The sequence below is a fragment of the Salvia splendens genome, chromosome 15 (assembly GCF_004379255.2).
Source record: "Salvia splendens isolate huo1 chromosome 15, SspV2, whole genome shotgun sequence".
NCBI classification, from domain to species: domain Eukaryota; kingdom Viridiplantae; phylum Streptophyta; class Magnoliopsida; order Lamiales; family Lamiaceae; genus Salvia; species Salvia splendens.
Window position 1 is genome coordinate 10,622,197 of NC_056046.1, and position 24,319 is coordinate 10,646,515.

Here is a 24,319-nt window from a genome sequence, read left to right on the forward strand (position 1 = left end):
CATTTATTTGCATTTTTTTTTGCATTTTGAAGAGGAAGAAGAGGGGCGAGAGGAAGAGGAAGAGGAACAGGAAGAAGAGTAATTTTTTTTGATGTTCCAAATTTTAATTTTTTTAGTTTATAATTTATTATTTTTGAATTAAAAATGAATTTCTCGTGTTATAATTGTTCAACGTTTTCAATTTTTACAAGTAAAATTGGTTGAAGTTGTGAATAGTGCAATTTAATAATTGTGGGCCGGGATGGAGCCTGCATGGTTAAAGGAGTTGTGGCCTAGGACTCAAATTTAGGAAAATGATGACGTGGAGGGGACTTCAGGCCTGAATTGGAGACGGGGTTGGGGATGTTCCAATTTCATGTTTTATGTTTTCCATAGTTCTATTTGATAAGCATTTTTGGGGGCAGGTAGCTCTTTAAGTATAAGTTTTTATAGCTATGTATTATAAGCAAGTGGATATCTTTTAGGGGCAACTAGCTTTTTAATTTGTAACTATATTACCTGCAAAGTGTTTTGCAATTAAGGGTTTTCTTTGAAAACTCGATGACACCCCCCCCCCCTCCTACTCGTCGCAAATTATTTCTTTGAAAAGTCTGCAATATTGGATGAGTGTATCTTGTCTGCGGCTTAGTATTATCCGAGATTTATTCATGTGTTTGACAAATACATTGGCGGCGCGTGAAGAGTACTTCTAACACTGAATGTCATGTGTTTGACAAATACATTGGCGGCGCGTGAAGAGTACTTCTAACACTGAATGTAAGGTAGCGTGAAGAGTACTTCTAACACCGAATGTAAGGTATTGTACGACGAGGCCTATCCACACTTCCATTATGTAAGTATTTTTTTTCACTTATTATTTATTTGTCTTAAATTGAAAGTGGTGCTCAAATACAGTGCTTAAGGATTATGGATGTTTTCATTGTACAAATTTTTTTTCTCTCATTAAAAAAGATCAATAATGCTTTTCTATGTATTCCTGACCTCTGGTACCTTGAAGTTGAATTTGTACATTAGAGGAGAAACGTCTTATCAGCTAAGCCGGAAACATACTGCCTTCTTTTTTTTACCACAGGGTATAGAAACAATGAGGTTTGATTTGATATAAACAATTCCAATATTTCTTACCTATAATAAGTGGTCCAGCCCAACCTATTGGGCTGATTTAAAATTGCAGTGACCTAATGGGTCCAAATGCATTAAACCTAATTTCATCTGATGTTGATGAACATAACAATAATATATTCGCTTGTAATAAGCCACTCTAAGAAATTTAATTATACAATAAAAGGATTGTGATCAATACCGAACCACTCTTAAACCTTAAACGCCGAACAACATCATCGTATGATAACATGGAGTTCATTATAATGAACTAATAACAAACATATAATGAACTTCATCTTTCTAGATTATGTATGATGATGTCATTGTTTTTAAATCTTAGAATTCCCTATAATGAACTACAAATAAAGTTGTAATGAACTCCGCATTATTATATAATGATGTGTTTGGCGTTTAATGTTTAAAACTAGTTTGGTATATAATACAACCCTACAATAAAATACTTATATCGACTTTTTCGTTCGCATTTCAATATTTAATTTGTTAGATAACTTTGGAAAGAGATTTCAATCTCCATGCGAATCGACTTTAATACTAGTATAAAAAAAGTTGAAATAATTATTGGCCATTTTTAAATCTCTTGAATTATTTATTAATATGTACATTTATAGTTGATAGGTGTTAATTCCTAATTATGAAAGGGAAAATATATAAATCAAAGAGCCGCCTCCTAGATTTGAGTTTAATGAATTTCAAGAACCAAATCAAATGCACTACGATTTTGACTTGAATATGGACACCTTTGCTTTTCCCCTTACATTGCACTTAAGTAAACTAATTTACTAATCTGAACTTATTTATGAAACTATAATATTTCTCTTTATCCAACAGAAATAATTATCACTATGAATTGAATATGATTAATATTTTTTGTCCAGTGACAGAAGAATATATGCAAATATATAGCGCCATAAATAACATTCATTAATTGGCTGTGTTTCCAAAATTTGAATTGTAATTATATATTCTTTAAATTGTCACAGAGAAATATAAGTGTAACCAGGTGGACTACACCTAGTTTAAGAAACTTGGTTCAAATTCCAGCAAAGACAATTAATTGGTTTATATCTACAGATTAAACTGATGAAGGTGAACGTCATTTGAATGCAGGCACATTATGGATTAACATAAAGCCTTTTTAGTAAATATAGATGAATTAATAATTTTAATTATTCTTCAAATACTAGTATTATTTAATTGTTCTATTTTAGTAATTTAGCATTAGTTTAAAATTTTATTTTTATAAAATGAAAATCTAATATAATAATCTTTAAAGCACGAAACTGGATTTGATTTTAATTCAGATACTATTATAATTTGCTGAAGATCATGCAAATTTAGAGGATTTAATACTAACTTTATTGGAAAAAAAGAATAAATCTGTATTAAATAATGTTATTACATCTCCAGATCCACACAAACATGCATCTCATGTGTTATTTGATTCGGCTCACAAAATCTATGTTAAATTGCCTAATATGTCTTCATATGCATGGCTGGCCATGTAATGACTCATCACCCGATACGTTTTCCGTGATTTTATAATGATTTTTAGGAGGAAATTTTTAATTGTTGATTGATTAAAATGAAAGTCAAACATCATTTTAAAATAAAGATTTCAATTATCAATTTTAAAATGAAAAAAAAAACAAGGAATCCGTCTGGGGCTGCAGTCTCCGTTCAAACTTCTATTGCCACAAATGTCAAATTGAAGCTGCCACAAAAGTCATCATAAATGATTGAATTCAATGTGAAACACCTTAGTCCCAAAAAATTAACCCAAAAAACAAGACTAATAAAATTAATTATGTGGTTGGTGAATAATAAATTATCATAATATGCGGCATGGTTTTCAACCCGGCGATTGAGTTGTTACTTATATATATAGATAGTAGCATAATACAAAATCTTCAATTTTTGCTTCTCCAATCATATTACAAAAATACATTCTCCTAGAAAAAAGTTGGCCCAACAAATCAAAGGAGAAGAAGATGAAGATGCAGAGGGCGAGATTGAGTTTAAGAGTTGCTTTAATATTTTTAATTTGGTGTTTAACAATTTGTTCAAGAGGAGAAGGCTCAAGGATTTTGAAGGTTAGAGTTATGGAGCCTTTGCTCCTAAATTGGCTACCAAGAGGACCGGTCCCGCCTTCCGGTCCATCTCCATGCCACAACAAATATCAGCCTCTTGACGAGAACAAGTTCTATAATTACGCAGGAAATCAAATTGTATGTCCTTGATTTCTATGATTTTATTTTTTTTTTCTTTTTAGGACGATTTTAATTGTTTCGAAATAGAAATTTTTGAACGATAGAGAATGTTGTTGGATTGATTCCATTAGTTTCCACATAAATGAAACAATCAGCTTGTCGAATCATATGATAATTTTGGGTACAGAATAGTTTTGAACTTTAATTCGAATGGGTCATTCGATCATTGCTTTTATAACGGTACATTTATCAAAGTCTACATTGCTCTAGTGACATGTATGTTTTTGCTTCTGAAATCAAAATATTTATCATGTTTTCGAAGACATCGAAAGCATGAGTAAAATTAAGTCTCTTAGAAAATGTGTTGCTTACAGTAGTTTTCTCATTTGATTAAGTTTTACTATAATTTTTATTACTCTAATTTTTGTTTGACGAAAAACAAAAGTTATTTCATCGTTTTGTAAACTATTCAATGCTATCAACTGAAAACAGGAGCAAAATGCATAGTCAGTCTCTGCAGTTGACAAGAAAAAAGAAGGCCAATAACAAAACACTTAAAAACTATTCTGAACTTTCCAAAAGCATGCGAAGACATATTTCGCGAACAACACCACAGTTTTGCTTGAGGGAGGCTGTGGTCATCTTCACTATCAGAATCATCAATATCATCATCTTCAATCTTCTAAAAATCAAGAAAAACCGCAGCACATTTTTAGTGTGTCCCCATATTTCATGTTACACTTTTCCATCTACTTTTTGAAATATTATGGAAAAAATTGTGTGGGAACTGGGAAATAGCACAGTATTTTCAATTAATTAACAATCACAAGAACAGAAGGACGTTGGGTACCCAAAGTATAAGGGCAATGCACATAACAGATAGCTCGATGAAATTTAAAAGGAAAACATCCAATTTCACTGAAAATGTAAGAAAGCAATCTCCCTTCAGTTTTCACATAATCCTCGAAAATGAATTCAATTAACCGGAGAAAAAAGTTACCTTTAGATTTATCAAATTAGTGGAAACTATTTTTATATACTCCCTCAGTCCGCAAAAAATAGTTTCATTTATAGATAACTCAAGTTTTAACAAAAAATTAGTAAAGTAAGAGAGAGATAGATGGAAGAAAAGTGATGGGTAAAGTATGAAAGATAGTAAGAAGGAAAAGTGGAAAAAGTATGAGAGAAGGGAGAAAAAATGAAAAAAGAATAAGAAGGAAACTTTTCATTTTTAGAAATTGGACTGTTCGTGGACATCCAAAATGATAGTACTAAACTATTTTTTATAAATGGAAGGAGAGTATTAATTTTATATAAATATAAGTGAATTAAGTTAGAAAAAATGTCAAAAATAATAAAAATAAATTAAAATCAGTATTTATTAAGAACAATAAAAAAGAAAAGACATTTCATAGCTGGCATAGAAATACTATATACTGACATAAAAGAAAGTGTGATTTATGTTTCATTATTTTTTTACTCACTTTATTTATAAAGTTAAACTATGTGCCAGTCTAGGACTTTATCACAAGGCTCCCAAAAAAATACTCTTTAGCTAATTAAAAATATGTGAAAATTACATGAAAATATATTTAATTAGTAAAATAAGAGAGAAAAATGAGAATGTTAGTTAAAAAAGTGTCAATGGATAATGAGACTTATATTATTATTTTTTATATTTAATGAATTGTAATGGTAAGCTTTAGTGGTATAATATAATTTGATGTATATAAATAATGAATTGGAACAGCTTTTTAAAAATAAAAATATTGATATTTTTTTGAGACAATAAAAATAAAAAATATAGTAGTACTAGGATTTTTATGGGAAGGAATAAGCAGACCGGAAGAAGGTACAGTATAGTAAACAGAGCGAACCGCCTCTTTAATTGCGTTTACCTACTTACCGTCGGAGCCGTTGATTACGCCGGAAAATGTCGTTATCCACCTTCAAACCAGTTTCCTGCCGGATCCATCTGGTCGCCGGGGCAAATGATTCGCTATCTAAAGTGTCTGAAGTCACAATGATGAATAGACAAGCTCAACCTTCTCTTCCGGTTCTATTTTCTACTCCTAGCTCCACTATCCTATTTTCCTTGCTCAGTTACATTTTTTTATTTCTAATTATAAGTTATATTTATTAAGGATCATGATCACTTCATCTAATTTGTGCGTATTTATGCTTGTGTGTTCAGTGTTCTGTGCCTATGTTTTGTGCGGTAGTGTGCGAATGTGGTTTTAAAGCCATGAATTAGCTTGTTACAATCAAACGACTTTATATTGTTATACTACTAGACATACTGGATCTATTGGTCTTCAGTCTTCAGCTCATATCGTTATTCGATTGAACTAACTCTGCTATTCTTCACATTTGGAGTTTGAAAGGTCTCTGTGGAAATTGTATGTTATGGTTTCCGAATTAGAGAGAGTGGTAAAGAGACTGTGCACACGAAGTCGTGAACCTAGGTTCGACTGTGTGGTTTAAGTTTTGGAATTAGCAGTTTTACAAAATATGTTGACTTAGATAATGAACAGAAAAACTTGAGTTTTTGTGGGCAACAAGAGGAAATGTTGTGTTGAGCATGAAAGTTTATCTCTACTGGAATGACTTGAGTTTTTGTCTTAAATGTGAAGGGGAGGCTTATTGACTAACCTTCCTTACAACAAAATAAATCCACAACATCTAAGTAACTCAAAATGTACTGGCTGATGCTCTTGCATTTTCTTGTATGTTTCTATCTTTAGTTCTCGACCATATACAAAGACTGCAACCATCTTGGATTTCAACAATTTTTTAAAAATGGTATTATTGTAAAGGCTTCACATGATACCTTAACTTCACGGTAATACTTAGGATTATTTGAAAGCCTCGACACAACTTGCCTTACCCACAACTATTGTATCTTCTCTTTTAAAGCTCTCCAAGTCCATCCATACTTTGAACATCTTCTTCACTGGCATGACATTTCACCAATACCATAAACTGATGTGTTTTCTAATTGAGTAATTACAACTCTTGACCTGCTAGTCTTTACACAATTATATGTATGTTGTAATGTTTCACAATGAGATCACATCATCTAAAGAATGCGTCTGAGTCCGGCCACAATAACGGTGTTATGTCTTAGATTTTTGCTGTGGTAACTATTCCTTAAGGATTATGTTGAAGACTTCCAACCTTCTATCTCCAATTACCGGTGTCAGAAATGCTTTATTCTCCTTCTATAATAGTGCCTAGTGGGAGAATGTGAAGCATATTGGAGTGACTTCCTAGTCTGTATAATTTATGGATGCATCATGTACTTTACAAGAAAGAGTAGACAATAATGGAAATCGACTTGCTGATCACAGTTCAGATATTGTTCACATTTACAATATTTATTCTGAAGATATTTAACAAATTGTATGGTTTATAACAACAATTTACCATCTTTCATGATTGAGTAATTATTTGACTGAAAATGCATTTCTAGTGTTCTATGTTCTTTAAGCGATTGTTGCAATGGAGTATATGGAAGTTATATATGGAATTGTGTTACAAGTAATTATCCCTTATTAGTAAAACAGTTACATTTGCTACAAAATCTGAAGATTTGATCGATGTTTCTTGGCTCATTACTACTTAGCTTCACATAAATAAAATTGTAAACCAGTTGGATAATGGTTCTTTGTTCAATGATAAGCCCTTCTAGATTTCACTTACTGTCAATCTATATTTCCCCTGTATTCAAACACTACCGTCTAAATAAAAGCACTACCGTGAGTTTTGGAGTCATTCTATAAGAATTGATTACTACACCAGAGTGCAAGTTGTTTGCCATCCAATAGTAACTAGACAATTGTTTTTGCCAGAGTTCTTTCTAACTGAAAATTTATCATGGTATGTACGTTACTGGCTCTCGAGTCTTTGTTCTTATGAGAAAACGGAACTAGTCATAAAAAAAAAGTAATGTGTGCTCATGCTTCTGGTCTGTACATGTTATCCACTTTCCAGTCTGCGTGTATCTTTGCCATTGCCACTAAAAGTATAGGTCAACTTCTAAATTGTACTCCCTCCGTCCCTGAAATTTTGTCACATTTTTTCATTTCCGTCGGTCCCACAAAATTTGTCACATTTCACTTTTTTACCATTTTTTGTAGTAGACCCCACATTCCACTAACTTATTCTCACTTATATTTTATTATAAAACTAATACTTTAAAAGTGGACCCACATCCTACCAACCTTTTCCACCCACTTTTCATTACATTTCTTAAAACTCGTGTCCGATCAAACTGTGACAAAATTTGGGGGATGGAGGGAGTAACTTAGAACTACTACTCAACTCAAGAAGTTTAGTGTTGTGGATCTCCTCCAGTCTCACGACCTCAGCATTTATATTTTATCTCTTTGATGTAGTTGGGCTGATTACTTCTGACCATGTCATGTTCATATCCGATGTCATGTTAAGGCTGAATCATGTAAGGTGGTCGTTGAATAAATTGAGTGTGAGCCAATACAAACTATTCTCCTCCATTGCATGGTAGACATGGCTGAGTTGAGTGGATGAATTACTGAATTAAGTAAAACCAAAATAATTGGGCTAAGTTGGTTAAAATACTTATGAATGTCTCTCTTACTATCAATATGATTGTTCGACTCTGTTGTTTTATCTTATTTATCTATATTGGTCGCTTTGCTTGTAGGTGAAAGGAAAGGAAAAATTAGTCTTGCAGGAAAGCCTATCAGCTACATCTAGGCGAGAAATGATGCAGTTGACAGCTGCTGCGTCTGTAGGTCTTCTATCTATTGTGTTGCCAGCATCTGCTGAAGCGAGCACTAGAAAGGCGACAATGAGGCAGAAGATTAGGGAGAAATTTGAAGAGTTGAGGCGAAAGGCTGGTCTGTCAAAGCCAAAAGATGAAGGTGAAGAAAAGAAACAAAAAGATGAAGCAGGAGGCAAGCCTAAGGTACAAAGCGGCACAAAAGAAGCAAAGCCGAAACCAAAGGTACAACACAGAGGCAATGGAACCAAGGCAGAGATAAAAGATGAAACAGAGCAGCCAAGCACATCTCAAGAGTCCAAACATGAAGGGCCAATGATTCCAGCACTTCCAGGTATCATAAATGATAAACCTATTGAAACCACTCTCCCGTGACCTAATTCTGCACTATCTGTATGTTGACATTTTGGTTAACCAATGGATTGCCAATTTCATTAATAAAGACATTCTGCTGCTGCTGCTGCTGCTGCTTCTAAAAAATTGAGCATAAATATCAATATAACAGCAATAGAACAAAATTGTACATATAGTACTTAGGTAACTATAGTTATTTGGAGTGAGAACTGATCATAAATGCATGTATCTTTCCACTGATAAAAATGCAAGACCATCAAGAAAACACATTTAACTTAGCTAATTCTTTGTATAAAAACAAAATCAACTATTAGTCGATCAAAATTAAAGAAAGAGAAGAAAAAAAATCAAGCATGTTTCTTGTCCATATTGTGCACAAGCTGGCGCATTTGGAATCTCCAAAACAAGAAATAAGCAAATCCCAAACCAACCAATACGAAAATCCACACATTCTCCTCTTTACCCTCCGCTTCGGATTCCACTTCCACTATGCTAAACTCGTCTTTCCCCATCATGCCCTCGTCAACATTCCCATATAACACGTATACCCTACTATCCGCCCCGACCGTCACAGCGCTGGCGTGCTTCTCCTCCTCGAGGGCAGTTTCGTCAAACACCGCTCCCTGGCTCCAGCTGTCGTCGCTCTTGATAAAATACAGCTTATGCTTCGACACGACCAAAACGACGCCGTCTCTCCTAACGGCGATGCCGTCGGCCGCCGTCAGGTGCTTGTTCAGAATCACGCGCCTCGCCGAACCGTCGTCGGTGAAGACTTTGAACAGCTTCCCCGTGTTTGACTGAGTCACCAACAGATAGCCTTTAGTGCTGTAAACGACGCCGTTGAGTCCGCCGTCCACGGCTTCGGGTTTGAATAGTTTGGATGTGGAGAGTATCGACGCCTCTCCTTGCTCGGTGACTTTGAAGATGACGTTGTTCGCCGAATCGGTGACGTAGGCGTTGCCGGAGTAGTCGGCGGCGACGTCGTTGGCGGCGACAGCGGAGGGGAGGAGGTCGTCGAGCGGGGCGAGGAAGAGCTGGCGGGAGGTGCGGAGGTCGTAGCTGGCTAGGGCGGAGAAGGGAGGGGAAACGCGGCGGACGACGGCGAGGAGGCGGTGGTGGCGGGGATCGAGCGAGATGCCGGCGAAGAAGGAGTCGTGGGGGAGTGAATCGTCGGAGAGGAGGGATGAGGCGACGCCGGCGTCGGAGACGGAGATGATCCGGCGGTGGCGGAGGGAGCCGACGACGAAGTGGTCAGATTTGGGATCCCAGGCGAAGGATTCCGGATAGAGGTTCGGCCATCGGAAATTGATGACGTGGGGCCTCCGGCAGTGGATTGGGGCGGTGAGGAATAGTAGGAGGAGGATTACTAGGTATTGATTGAGCATGTTTAGGATTGTGCAGAGAGAGGGGTTGTGGTTACTCGTTAGGGTTTTTCATCTGAATCAGGAGATTAAGATTAACTTTGGAATATTAAATATTAAAATTTGGATTCCAATTTCCACTAATATCATTATTTCTTTTATTTAATGCTTGAAAAAACATCCAATTACACTTGATCAAAAATTGCTGAAACAGAATAAGTTGCAGAAACATCCGTATCAATTTCTATGGTTTCCATGCTATCAGGCCGAAGGTCCATGTGTATTTGATGGTGGTCCAATTGTGCAACCTATATGTGGTGTATATTTCACTAGAGATCAACCATAAAGTGATACAGCTATGTATTTATTTCAATTTTTATAAAATCAAATGAATCATATAATATGCATTAATTTTTTTAATATACATCATTGCCAAAAACATTTACTAGTATATTTTATTTATAAATACATGCTAAGATCCATGATTTTCTGTTTCCAAGTAAGATTAGAGCATCCACTCCGCGTTGCGCTGGCGTCCCGCGACCCGTCTGGAGAGACGGGTCCGTCGCGCGAATAAAGTACAGTGGGACCCTCAAATAGTAGTTTAAGGGACGGTGAGGGGACAGCGTAATGGATGCTCTTAGTTACATTCCCTTGAAAACACATTAATCAGTTAATGACAAGCACGCGATCATAAATTCTTTAGTTTGATTAGTACACGAGCAAGAAAAGCTTATAAATATCGAGCTTCGAATATTACACTTATGAAATCTGACTTTTCTTTAGGCTTCTATAACTTTCTGTCTTGTTTCACTAGTAGTAGTATTTACTTTTTTATTTGTCTAATTATTTATTTTAGTTTATAATTTACTACTATAATTTAGTGTGTTTATTTTTAACAGAATGTCCGTCAGCCACCGGTCGACGACAAATATTACACCTTCACTAAATACACTTGTGAAATCTGACTTTTTTTTATTAAGATCCTAGAGTTGAACACAATTTGCACTTCAATTTTCTATATAATGATCAATTTGTGTAGTACTAAGAGCATCGTTAACGCGCTGGGCCGGGCCGCAAATCGTGAGTCCCGGCCCGTCCCAAGCGTTGGAGGAGGTGGAGTCATGGCCCAGGCCGGTCCCGGGGCAGCATTTGCGGCTCGGTGACGGTCCGGCGGCCCGGCCTGGCGGGCGATGGAGCTTCCGGTTTGAATAGGCCGGGTCGCTACTGTTCACGGATTTGCAGATTTTTGGAAGAGGAAGAAGAGGGAGGGGCAGAGGAAGAAGAAGGAGAAAGAGGAAGAAGATGGAGAGGGAGAGGGGCGAAATCCTATATGCATTTTTTTTGCACTTTTTTTTAATTTTTTAATTTTTTTTATAATTTTTAGTTTATAATTTATTATTTTTGTATTAAAAATGAATTTCTCATGTTATAATTGCTCAACGTATTCTAGTTTACGAGTAAAATAAGTTGTAGTTGTGAATAATGTCATTTATTAGTTGCGATCCGGGTTGTGGCCTGCCGGGTTAGAGCAATTGTGGGCCCGGACTCAAATTTAGGGAAATGATGACGTAGAGGGGACTTGGGATCCGAATCCGGGACGGGGTAATGATGCCCTAATACTAGAAGTTTATCCGAGTTATCACGGAATAAATAAAAAATTCATGTTCATTCTTCCGTAAAAAAAAAGGCGTTGCTCGGTGTACGAAACACATGGCGAAAAAATATATAATTGGAAGATGATATTTCCACGTAATGGAAGAAAAAATAAAGTGCTAGAATGTTCGAGAAGTCGATACCTCGCCTAGATATTTTTTCATCTTTCCTCAAACTCCATTTTTTTTCATTCATAAACCGCCATTAGGAATCATCTCCTCGTTCTGTATATACTGTGCCCCCAACGCTTTCCAGCCACCACGCCTCTTCATTTTGAACAATAACCGCTTCAAGAATCTTGCAGTTTTCATCTTTTATATCCCGAGATTTGGTTGATGGACTGCGGTGGAGGGTCGTCGCTGTATTACAGCGTTCTCGGCGTCGCTACGGACGCTTCCGACGAAGAAATTCGACGCGCTTATCGTAAACTCGCTATGGTATGTTTGTTGCAAAATCATTATCTTGCATAAAGACTGAATCTTTTCTCGAAATTAGAGATTTCTAACTGCAAAATCGAAGTTTTAATCAAATTGTTTTGGGATGTTGAAAATGCTGAATCTTTTTGTGTTTTGATGATTCAGCAATGGCATCCGGATAAATGGAGCAGAACCCCTTCTCTTCTTGGTGAGGCCAAGCAGAAATTCCAGCAAATTCAGGAGGCTTATTCAGGTATTGTATAATGCCCTGTCAATTTTGTCTGGTTGTGTTTGTTTCATCCTTGTTTTTTGGAAACTAATTAGAAATTTATTTGATGGAACAGTGTTGTCAGATAGGAGTAAGAGGATGTTGTATGACGCAGGGCTGTATAGCTGTGAAGACGATGAAGATGAGGTCGAGGTAGGTGTTGTGTTTTTTGTGATAGAACTAATTAGTATAAGATGTTCTCAACACTTTTGTATTCTGATTTTGTGTGTTTTGTTGGTAGGGATTTGCTGATTTTGTCGGTGAGATGGTGTCTCTCATCAGGAAAGAGGTGAGGATCTCATTTGCATTGTTTTAATCTTTGTTTTGGGAGTTCTTTAATTTGGGATCAACTCTAGCTTATGTTTTCAAGAAAATGGTTAATTTCTATAATAGGCTTGAACAAACTTGATGCACAAGTGAGTAGATATTTGTACGAGTGTGATCTAGGCCCAACCAAATTCTAATTGTGGCTTGTGGCTTGTGGCTAGTAGTATAGTGTTTAATTTGCATCTGTTTGTAATAGTGTGGAGGTGGCTAGGATGTGTTTCTAACTTTGTGATCAACTGTGGGAAACAGGAAAAGAGTTACAGCATTGGTGAAGTACAGAGCATGTTTTGGGAGATGGCACAAGATTTTCACATACCCAATTGGGATGACTTGGTGCATCAACAAGACGCGTATGATTCGCAGTGGCTTTGTGGGCAGCCGAATCTATATGCATCCGGAAATGTGCCGAGCAGTTGGTGGGAAGCAAGCACGATGCAGCAGCAGCAGCAGGGGAATCCACAATTCACCAGTTTTGGAACACACATGTGCATATGAAGAGATCATAAAGGGATTCAGTTTTGTTGTGTATTAGCTCAGTGTTTAGACATTGTGGTATAGGATTAGAGAGGACTTGGATTTGGACATCAGTTTTTGTATATGTAACAAGGAGATCTACTTCTGGTATGCAAGAGTTTGTGCATGGATAACTTGGCGTGTCAAATTCAATGGTAGTGATGAATTATTGAGTGTATTACCGAAGATGAAGATCGAAGTAAGGATAAAAAACCTTATCTTGTGAAGACATGTTTCAACTTAAAGATCCAATTAGTTGTTATAGTTGTATCCGTAGAATAATGAAGATCGAAGTAAGGATAAAAAACCTTATCTTGTGAAGACATGTTTCTACTTAAAGATCCAATTAGTTGTTACAGTTGTATCCGTAGAATAATGATACAGACTAAACAGGAGACATGTTTCTACTTAAAGATCCAATTAGTTGTTACAGTTGTATCTGTAGAATAATGATACAGACTAAACAGGAGAACTCATCTCATCTAAGGAGAACTCATGTTAGGAGAGAGAACTCATTTAGTCTATATACCCAGAGACCATTTAGTCTATATGACCCGGCAGATTCTTTGCCCGGCCACAACTCCGTGGGTCACAACTCCGATTCTTTGCCCGGCCACCACTCCGAGCGGTCCCAAACGCACTCGTTGGCCATGGCGAGTTTGTTGCCCGGCCACCACTCCGAGCCGTTTGGGCTCTCAATGAGAGAGCCAATTGGTACAGACCAAACAGGAGAACTCATCACAAAAGACTAGCCTGTTAGGAGATAGAGTCCCTTTAGTCTATATACCCACATCATTTGTTCTCACAACCGATGTGGGAATTGAGTCCGTAACAAATAATTCATGTTAGATTGATATGAGTTGGATAGGTTCAAGTCTAATAGGTTTGGCAAGAAAATCGATTTGTTGAAATTGTCTAGATGTATGTGTTTTGATAGTAGATGATCAAAATACATATATTCATAATTTCACCTATTCAATTTTCTCGCGAATTGTATTAGACTTGTATATATACAAGTGTTATGTACATTATTTTAGTTTTCTCTCTTTTTACTCGAATCCGAATACTAATGAAGATGTCAGATTAAAAAAGACATGTATATTTTTTTATGACTCAAGAGTAAATTCTCTGTTCTCCTTAAGCGAGCTCAAAGTTCAACAAAAGTTTGCCTAAAAATTAGTGACAAGATGATGACCTACAAGTCAAAATTAATATACACCGACTCATATAAGTATCATTACTAATGTGTCATTTGATATGATTGAGGTGTCATTACTAATGTGTCATTTGATATTGTTGAGAGTTGAAATTTAGTCTTACAGATTTTACTGAGATTCAATTTTTAAGTGACTATTTTGATTGATTTATAATTTTGATTATGTGAAATTGAATATGAAATTAATTGCACATTGTGATATTGTCACTGGTGATCCTATCACCTACTCATATACCAAAATGTTGATAGTGCTAATCGTGATATTCTTTAGTGGAATTATATATTATGCAGTATCAAGATCAAGATCGAGTTTAATTTTTTTGTTGATCCCTTATTGATTCAATAGTGTTGGTTTGTCTTTATAATCAACCTTAGGTAATTAACATCATCAATTGTTTTGTTTTGTTTTGTTTCGTGCATGAATTAATATTCAATCTATCTTTTTTTGGATTTCGTTGTATATATACGGTCGATATGGGTTTTCATTTGGTGAAAGGGGTTTAAGGATTACTAAGTTTAGTAGTATATGTTTTTGTACGTGGAATCGGTTTTTTTTTAATTAATTCATGTTTTTTTCTTTCAAATTTTGGTTTTATGTTGAGAGATAGAGAGATCGTATTACATCATTTGTCTTAATCTAATTTGTCCTTCCCAAAATCGTTCGGTCGTTTTCTTTATTGAAATAGTTCTCCTGGAATTATATTTGAAGTTAGGTAATTCTAATTAATTTTAATATTCAGATCAATTACTTAATCTTACCAAACAAAATAATTCGAATGACTTAGAATTACCTAACTTCAAATACACTTCCAACACAATTCGAACTCCACTATACCAAACACTCTTAAAAATTCCACCAGACAAGCTAAAGAAGATTCGTAGAGGCTGCAAATTCCACTAAAGAAGATTCATGTATTACTAGAAGAGTTGACAAAGAAAATTTGTATTCAGAAATTTATCTTTTCTCTTGTTTTTGGTCCCATGAAAGGAGACGCTGTGAAAAGCACTGATTTTATATATCTAAAAATCAATTGACTTAATTCCTTCCACCAATGAAAAGAAAATTTATAATTATAGCTACATTTTCTCCATCTAATTAAAGTAACGTTAACTTAGAATTGATGGCGACATTAATATTGGAGGTGCCGTCCATGGTTATATGAATTAATAAATATTTGCTTCCATGTGACCACGCTCTTACAGTCTTAATTGACTTAAGTTTTTCTTAAGAAATTACCAAATTGTAATATTACAAGTCTACAACTATTGAACTATATAATCTATTTTATACTAATATAGTTGCTCGTCATTATATAAATCTTCGGACTACCGACGAATTGCATAATTGACTTATAAGTGACTTAGACTAGTCCAATTAAATAAATAATTAATTTACTCTTTATTTTAATAATTTTAAGAAAATCGGTGTCTTCTTAAGAAAAGCTTACAACTAAGATGAGTTGTCGAAATCTCTTCGGAAAAAAAAGATGAGTTGTCTAAATTTGTTTACTAAAAACAGTATTGAATTCGTCAATCTTCTTTGCATGATTCCCTTAAAAATTGCTTTCAGATGATGCCCCAATAATAGATATATAGTCCTCTAGTGATGCATGCAACCTTGATTGTGGCCGAGGGAAAGTCATGCCTAACATGGCCCCCTTGACTTATATACATCAAAATTCTCAATAATACAATTACTATTCAAATATTAAACTCACACTAACTTTAAACATTAGTGTAGTAGTGGACAATTTATTGCATGCATTGTTAGAAATTACAACTTTTTTTATTCTTATAAGTGGCGCTACCAACAACTACTAATTGATTTACAGATATGGTATCTTCTTTAATTTATTTTCTCATGAATAGTGAGAAAGCAATTGTATTATAAGAAAAGGTGTACAATTATTGGAATTACATAAATCCAGTTAGAGACTATACTTAATTAGTAATAGAATAAACACTAAAAAAGTACACAAACTATAAATCTAAGGCCTAATTAGTGGGGCCTATAAAGTGGACCATCCACATGCAAATAGTGAGTTTGCCTTATAGATTAAGCCAAACCCCTCAATACATAGAAAAATTATAATTGAAGCCATAACCATAACTTCCATATCCCTACTAAATTCCCCCTATTATTTCTCCAAAACTTCCCCTCCCCCTTTTCCCAATGCTTCCATGCACCTAAACAAACTTCAACAAGACCCTTTCCAACACCATTCTTCTACAAACATACACAAAAATCAAAATTCTTGATCACTCAAACCATGATGGCTAGCCTCAAAATCTTGCAATTCACCATTTTTCTTGCCATAATCTCAACTTTTGTCAAATCCCAAGAAGAGAATAAGTGCGGTGGATGCCCTTGCAACAACCCTTGCAACCCTCCGCCGTCTCCTCCACCGCCAGCGCTGCCGCCTCCATCTCCGCCCCCTCCGCCGAAGAAGATGCCGCCGCCGAGCAACTACTGCCCGCCGCCTCCCAGCGGCGGCGGCCAGAACCCGCCTTACATATACATAAACGGTCCGCCCGGAAACTTGTACCCGGTCGACCCGTACTACTCCGGTTCGGTTCGGAGCTTTTCCTCCGGTTTGATTCCATTCTTGATCAGCGCCGGTTTAGGGCTGCTAGCCATCTGGTGAAGATTTACGGCCGTGGAAAAAGATTTTATTTTTCTTAGGAGGTAAAGATAAATTCCTAGGAAATTTTCGGTAAAATTCGGTGATCAGATCATCAATGTTTCGATTATTCGATACTTGCTTATGAATTTCTCTTATTTCGTTGCTATTGAATAATGATGGTTATCGATTTCTTTTTGTTTACGCCTCATGATTTCTTTTTATTTTACTACGTTCGTGCTTGTTTAATTGTAAAATGGATATAATCTCTGCCTATAGCCTAACATTAAATATAGATTTCTGAATTAAATATATAACATGGAGTAGTCTTAATTTAGTGCTTAATTCAAATTTTTACGAATAAATCCGTTGTTCATGGATGTTACGCATTATCCACTACCTTGTGTTTCTAGTTCCATTTGTCTCTAATAAAACAAATTAAATTAAAACTCTGTTTTTATGGACTTTTTGGGCCCACCATTACACCATTAGTATGGTTTAGGTGTCTTTATTAGTGTGCATTTTTTCATATATATATCAATGCTATGAATATTTTTTTATGATCTTTAATTTATTTCTCCTAATAATATTATGTAGCAAATAGTTGCTAGGGTATTGACTTATTCAATTCGAACTACGTTGCTATGAAGTCTTTAAAAAGGAGCGTGTCATCAAAGGAATAAATCAAACGTCTTTATACACCTCATTAACTCATTTCTTCATGTCCAATTTAGACAGCCATTATAAGTCTTGATGATATTTTCCCACAAATTAAAATTCTCTCATTTTATAGCATTGAAAATTACACGATGCATCCATGAATCAAGGATATAGACTTATATATAAAATATACTACTAGAATATTTCATTCATGAACCTTGCATTCTTGATTTCTAATAAAAAAAAATATAACCATTTATATGTAGAGATCCATACAATCATATTTTAATAACGATCAAGTATATCAAACCAAAAAAAAAACAATCTATGTTAAAATTTTAATTAAAACTTAGCAGGAATTATTGCGTCATTGGAAAATAAAAATAACATATAGTATAAATCATGAATGTTGTGTCTCTGATGTTTACATGTATATATAATGGTACGATAAGGAAGAGACGTATAATTCAAGTAAAATCATCTACAAAATTTCCAAGGATGCGACGAACCGAAATTTCTAGAACCATGTTATGATTATAATTAATTAGATATTATAGCTGAAAAAGTAACATTAAAAAAAATGCTTCAACAAATTGTGTGCTCCTTATGATGAAAAAGATGCTAACGCCGTTACGCGTATTGAGGTGTGGAGGAACATGTGTTTGAAGAAGGTTTGTTCAATTTATCTAACTTTGATACTTTATTCCTTATTCTAAATTGATTAAGTATTGAACTGTGGGTGGGGTTTGGTGGGCTGGTGATGTAATTTTCTATATTGGTTAGTTTTTGTTATGGAGGTTGTTACCATTCAATGGTAATTAAATCGCCACAAAAACAAACCTAATTATTTTATAATAGTAACATATGTATAGTTGAAGGTTGTCTTCCACCGATTTTCAGGAAATAATGAGTGCTTTGGTTAAAAGGGATTAATTAACTACATATAATGCCATTATTAAAATTTTGTCATTTACTAGTTTGCAACACGTTTGGTACAAAATTTTATTACTATTTGGGTGATTTACCCCCACCGCAGAAAATTAAAGTTGACATGGTGTTAAAAAAATGTACAAGTGTTTTAGAATATGTAGTAAGTATAATTATAATTTGTTCGGAGATAAATCAACATTTCAAATCACACGAATTGTAAATGTCTTGTTATATAGTGTCAATACCCGATGACCTAGCTATTGAAAACAACCAAAATTGTTATACGCATTTTGTTGGGAAATCGTATTAAATGAGAAATTAAAGCTAGGATATTATTTGATTTTCTTGTGACCAAAATTTAAGTGTGGAGAAATTAAATGACGTATTATTGATTTATGTATGAATGTTCGAATCCAATAATACTCCCTATTTCAAGATGGCCACTTGAATGTGGAATTGTGGGAGGATGTGTATAAACTATAAACATTATGTATTTAATGTTATCTCACCTTGGTTAAACAAATTTGGTAAATCACATGTATATCATGTCTAAGTTGTTACATGGATGCATACTAGTGATAATGTGTTTACATGGTGACGGGCTATATGGTGACAAGCGTGAACGCTTGCCCGGTGCCTCGGTGGAGCCTCGATGCCCCGTGCTTGAGCCCATGGGTTACACTAGTTTACCATTTTCATTCCTTGTAATTTTCAACTTAAGATGTAAATTGTAATAACAACTGTACTTCTTTCCAATACAAGTAGTAATTCACAATTGAGTTATTGCAATATTTAGAATATAGCTCAAAATAATAAGAATAATTGTACAATAATTACTATCTGTACACATCAAGGAGAAATTAAACTTATTTGCTTCTTACATTCATCAATTTACATTCACCAGCATTCAGCGGGGTGCCTTCTAGACTCTAGTATATGCAATACTACTATTTTTCTTGAGGGGGAAAAAATCTAGTAGTAATAATTAGGATTTAGAAGTAAATTTTACACTTTGTTTTTTGGTTAGTACAAAGTCGCAATCATGAATACGTTAATTTGAGTCGTTTCTTGGTGCTTGGATGACCAAAGCGAAAATTCAAGATTAGCATTGCAAAAAGAATTTCCAAAAATGCACTATTCGATCTATGAGTTAAAGGGCATTAAAGTAAATAACAATTTTTTTTTCTAAAAAGACATGTCTGGGCTATGAAGACGTTACACATTATCATCTCACCTAGAGATATTTATTGGCTATAGTACATGTCAAATAATTGAGATATATAAATATTAGTATTAAAATAGCACAATGAATCAATGGATTTATATACGTACGTGGGTCCTCTAATATTGCTTATAGCATCATAATGCAAAACTAAGATCAAATTTACACTTTTAAATTGCTTATAGCATCATAATGCAAAATTAAGACCAAATTTAGACTTTTAGATTTTAAAATAGTGAATGAGATTAAACCTTACGCATTTCAATAAATAGTAGACAAAATATCAATAAAGGGTAAGATCGTTATTCTGTTATCATATCATAATTTTCTTGCTTTTTTTATATCAACATAGTGGATTACAATCAATACAATGACATAAGTATTTCAACACAAGTACACGAAAATATCAACACAGTTTTATTGAGATTTTACATGTATTATATTGAAATTTTTTAATGTATTAGTTGATAAACTTATCAACATATACAAAAATGAAAATAAAAATTATTAAATTTTATCATCCGAACGTCATCGGAACATATGCAATTGAGATCTTGTTAAAATCCTTATAAAATTATATTAATTTGAAATATTTTTTGTGAAAACATAATTTAAATCGAAAGAGTTACGTAAATTTAAAGTTTTGGGATAATTTTAATAAGAGAAAATTGACATTAATACCCTTAATTTTATTTAATAATTATTTAAATTTAAAATATAATCCACTTGGCATTATATCAACCACTAGATCTTCTAATCTAATGGTTGAGATTTAGTCTTAATTTTGGATTGATAATTAGTTAGCAATTGATCACATCCCTGACATACTTTCCCTTGTTCTATGCTATGATAACACAAAGTTCATGTGCTTAGAGTGTCCACAATAGAGTGGAACATCCACGATTCCGCTAAGGCACAACTACAAATACTCTTCCGCCACATTATCACAAAATAAATTAAAAAAATTTAAAAAAATGAAAAAATCGCGGCTCCCTTCCAGCGTGCAATAGGCGCCGCGGCTCCGCCACCACCTCCGCCCCCACCGCCCCTTCCACGCTGCAAATGCACCTCTTGCAACTCGATTTCTGTCTCATTTTAGTGGGAAATTGTATTGGACGTTCACCTACCGATTCTAATATTTATTGAATGAATATATGTGGCTTTAGTGCTTTACCAAGAAAATTAATAAGTTTCAACTATGAAATTAATGACGCCTAAGTTGTCGAATTGCTTAATATTAATGCAGTATTTTATAATGTATATATACGTTCGTGTTTCTGTTAATCTGTATATCATTTGCTTGCAATCATAACAGATTTTTTTTAACAACACAGAATACGAACCAAGGTACTAGTACAACAAAACCAAGCCATACCATTTTTTTCGGTCGCTGAAAAAGTGCATCTATTATTGCAAAAATTATAAAACATCTAGACCAAACACAAGCCATTAACCATAGTTTGTGGATTTTATTTAGCTATTAACCCTATATGTTAGTATTGAAAAAGATATGTAAATAGTTTATCATTAGAACAAAAGACTACATATTCTATAACACCGTCTAAATTAGAGCTTATGTTGCTATGGGAAAAATCTACCACATGTAGCCAAGTTGTTGAACAATTTCGTCACCTATCCATTCCCCTCAATATATATCCTCATCTGCAAACATCAGAAATTCATAAGTGGGGATCAAAGGAAACATAAATCTGGACGAACGACCATAAGTTGAAAAGCAGAAGGCGTGATCAAGTTCAAGCATACCATTCTCCTTAGCCATGTTATAATCATCTTCATCGTCATCAAAATCTTGATTCTATAAATTGCAGACGTAGTATTAGCTACAGTTCATATAATTCTCATTCGGAGGAATATATCTCAAACAAATCAACGGAAGCTTAAATGAGTGAATAATTTGAAAAACAAGCATTCACAAGATTGTCAGATGTTGAATATAGCAAAAAAATATACTCTGGTGAAAATTATGCAAGTTGAGTGAGATGCACGAGGTCATCAGTTATACCTGCCCATAATCACCATCATCACTTATTTCTCCATCTTCTTCATTTCCCTCCTCTTCTACTTCCTCCTCTTCGTTTTCTTCTGCATCCTAAAAGCACATATTCCATAGACAAAAGAAGATCAAAATGACATAGTAAAAGCACAAAAAGTAAGACATTGCTTCGAGTAACTCAGATGAAGTAAACGCTAAAATGAATTTCAGTTGAGATATGTAAAATTTACCTTATTCTTTTCCTCAAGCTTCTCAAACTGATCAAGTTTGCTCAAGTCTGTTATAATCGTTTCAAATTTTCATTCAATCAGAAGCACATTTTCAAAATAAAATTCAAAAGGAAAAAGTGCTCACAAACAGGACATATTGATGTGACATCCATGATTACGATGACCACCAACAAATAAGGATATTAAATCTTGCGAACTTGTTACCTATTTCATTGTCCCACTTGACTCTCTTGACAGTGTGCGGTCCACCTGTTATGTGAAAGAATATATGAGATACATGAGACCAAGAAAATTCACAGGCAAACTGAAAATTGATGCTACAAACTACGACAGTTTGTTTAATATACAAACAGAACATCAACCTCTGACCAGTTCTCCAGGCATATGATCTCTGTCCATCATTATTAAGTGATGGAGTGGTTGCTTAACAGTTGTTGCCTGCAATTTCTTATCCGAGTACCTCTCTATGTCTACTTTTTGCATTTCTGCAATAATTCATAGAGATATATCAGACCAACTGAATGCAAGCAACTGAATGGAATAAAAACTCAAGACACAATTATTAGTAGCAATTTGACGGCATTGCAAGTTCATTAACAACAAAGCAGGACGACATATTCAGATGAGATATTGTTTTGCCATTCGTCATTTTCAATTTTACAGCACGCTTTTCTTCATCAAGCCTACAACATCATACACTATATCTGCAACAACACATCCAATGATACGAGCATCGTATTTTCTGTTGACTAATTTGCCCATCTTCAAAGTAGTTTTATTAATCACATTTCTCTCTTTAGTTAGCGGCATAGTTCATGCACATTTCCCCTCTTCAGTTAGTGGCATAGTTCTCCATCACGCACGTTCCCCTTGTTGTTAGTTGCATAGTGGTCTCATGCATGTGTTATCATCTTCTATAAATACTTGGCCTTTGAGGCATTTCATCAAGCAAGTAATAGAATATATCCTTTTCCTTTAGTTTGAAAAGTTTCATTCCTTAAAATTTCATACGCATAGTTTCTTGGAGCTAGAATCCACTCAAATGATTATATCATCCAAACAGTAGGAAACTCAGTCAAAACAGATGAAATTTTTATCCTATTTTTGCCTGTAATTTCTAAGGACACAGTTACACTATACATTAAGTCTCCATGGAATTGATTATACTATCTTTTGCTACAGCTTAAACAAATAGATACTTAAATCAGGGGTCCTAATACAGGATTAATAAGCATTAGTCATGTAAATCACATTAGAAAAATTGGCATGAAAACAAATTCACATCCCAACTACACCTGTCTTTCAAAGTAATCTCCCCTAATTTGAAATTGGATCATGTCAATCAGCACAGAGTAAAATGGCAAAAATGATCGGAAATTAAAAGGGGGGAAACGTACTCGGTAGGGTTAGCCTTCTATCTTGGTAATGGTAAGGAGATGTCTCGAAGAAGGTCTGCAGATTCTGCGACCAGGACACAAACTGAGAATACTTCTTAACTTCTTCCACAGAATACTTCACAACGCCTATCGGAATTTCCTATCAATCAATTAAATTCGCCTCCGAATCAAAACTACGCCAGATAACTAAACTGCATTTATAAAAAAATTGTAGGATATGTGGCGTTACCGAAAAAATATCGAAAGGCATTTGCTTGGCTCTGGGCGGCCCTGCACGGCCGCGGCCGCCGCCTCTTCCTCTGAATGACATGTATTTTCAGGTCGGCGGAGTCTGGTTATTGTAAAAGTGGGCGCCTAATTATCGAAGTACGATTCTGATTTTCTACATTAACGAGTTTTTTGGAAAAAAAATCGCATCAAATACTTATTATGCAAATTTGATCCGAAGCAACTGATCTATGCAGTTTCTGTACAGATTCAGTTTTCCATACATTTATGCAGATTCAGTTTCCTAACGCAATATCTGTTCAATTTAACGCAACGCATAGTGAAGAGCATAGAGAGAAGTGCATACCTGCCGCGTTGAATGAACTGATATGTCGAATTATTTATTGGTTAAATCAGGGTTATATAGGAAAGTGAAGAGATTTTGTAGTTGTAAATAATTAGAGAAGTGGAAGTGAAAAGATTTTGGATAATGGAGGCGGACCTCCGCTGTTTTAAAATCACAGTACCGCATGTCCTCAATTTTTTTGTTCATGAACTATAAAAATGATCACTGGATTATGAGTTTATCTCGCTCATAGTCTCTGAATTTTAAAAATATCGTCAGACATCCATGTACTAAGGATTTATTTCAAAATTGGTCCTTGTGGTTATTTTTTATCCAAAAATGTCCTTTTGAGCATTTGGGCAATTTCGTCTTTTCATATTCTAACTGTTTCAATATGATATTATTTCAATGATGTACTAAATCTGATATTATTTCAAAATAATCCTCTTCTTTCATTTGTCATCCGTCACTTTATTTTTTATTTCAA

General features: G+C 34.7%; 4 protein-coding genes across 4 annotated transcripts; 2 read left to right on the plus strand and 2 right to left on the minus strand.

The window, feature by feature from the left end:
* Positions 1-5,175: 5,175 nt before the first annotated feature.
* On the plus strand, positions 5,176-8,536 carry LOC121768649. The gene is made up of 2 exons (XM_042165180.1): positions 5,176-5,388; positions 8,017-8,536. Exons 1-2 carry the CDS (start codon positions 5,266-5,268, stop codon positions 8,467-8,469), a joined length of 576 nt encoding a protein of 191 aa, XP_042021114.1. The 5' UTR covers positions 5,176-5,265; the 3' UTR covers positions 8,470-8,536.
* A 122-nt stretch (positions 8,537-8,658) lies between these two features.
* On the minus strand, positions 8,659-10,071 carry LOC121768648. The gene has a single exon (XM_042165179.1). The coding sequence runs from the start codon at positions 9,831-9,833 to the stop codon at positions 8,796-8,798; it is 1,038 nt and encodes a 345-aa protein (XP_042021113.1). The 5' UTR covers positions 9,834-10,071; the 3' UTR covers positions 8,659-8,795.
* Positions 10,072-11,597: 1,526 nt separating this feature from the next.
* On the plus strand, positions 11,598-13,123 carry LOC121768650 (chaperone protein DnaJ-like). Its single transcript, XM_042165181.1, has 5 exons — positions 11,598-11,902; positions 12,047-12,134; positions 12,226-12,302; positions 12,391-12,438; positions 12,726-13,123. The coding sequence occupies exons 1-5, from the start codon at positions 11,801-11,803 to the stop codon at positions 12,969-12,971; spliced, it is 561 nt and encodes a 186-aa protein (XP_042021115.1). The 5' UTR covers positions 11,598-11,800; the 3' UTR covers positions 12,972-13,123.
* A 7,964-nt stretch (positions 13,124-21,087) lies between these two features.
* Positions 21,088-24,002, minus strand: LOC121767537 (DNA-directed RNA polymerase III subunit RPC7-like). The gene is made up of 9 exons (XM_042163822.1): positions 23,854-24,002; positions 23,509-23,661; positions 23,280-23,418; positions 22,245-22,367; positions 22,087-22,131; positions 21,883-21,929; positions 21,662-21,748; positions 21,403-21,454; positions 21,088-21,300 (listed from the first exon to the last, which is right to left on the minus strand). Exons 2-9 carry the CDS (start codon positions 23,587-23,589, stop codon positions 21,284-21,286), a joined length of 591 nt encoding a protein of 196 aa, XP_042019756.1. The 5' UTR covers positions 23,590-23,661; positions 23,854-24,002; the 3' UTR covers positions 21,088-21,283.
* Between the last annotated feature and the right edge of the window lie 317 nt (positions 24,003-24,319).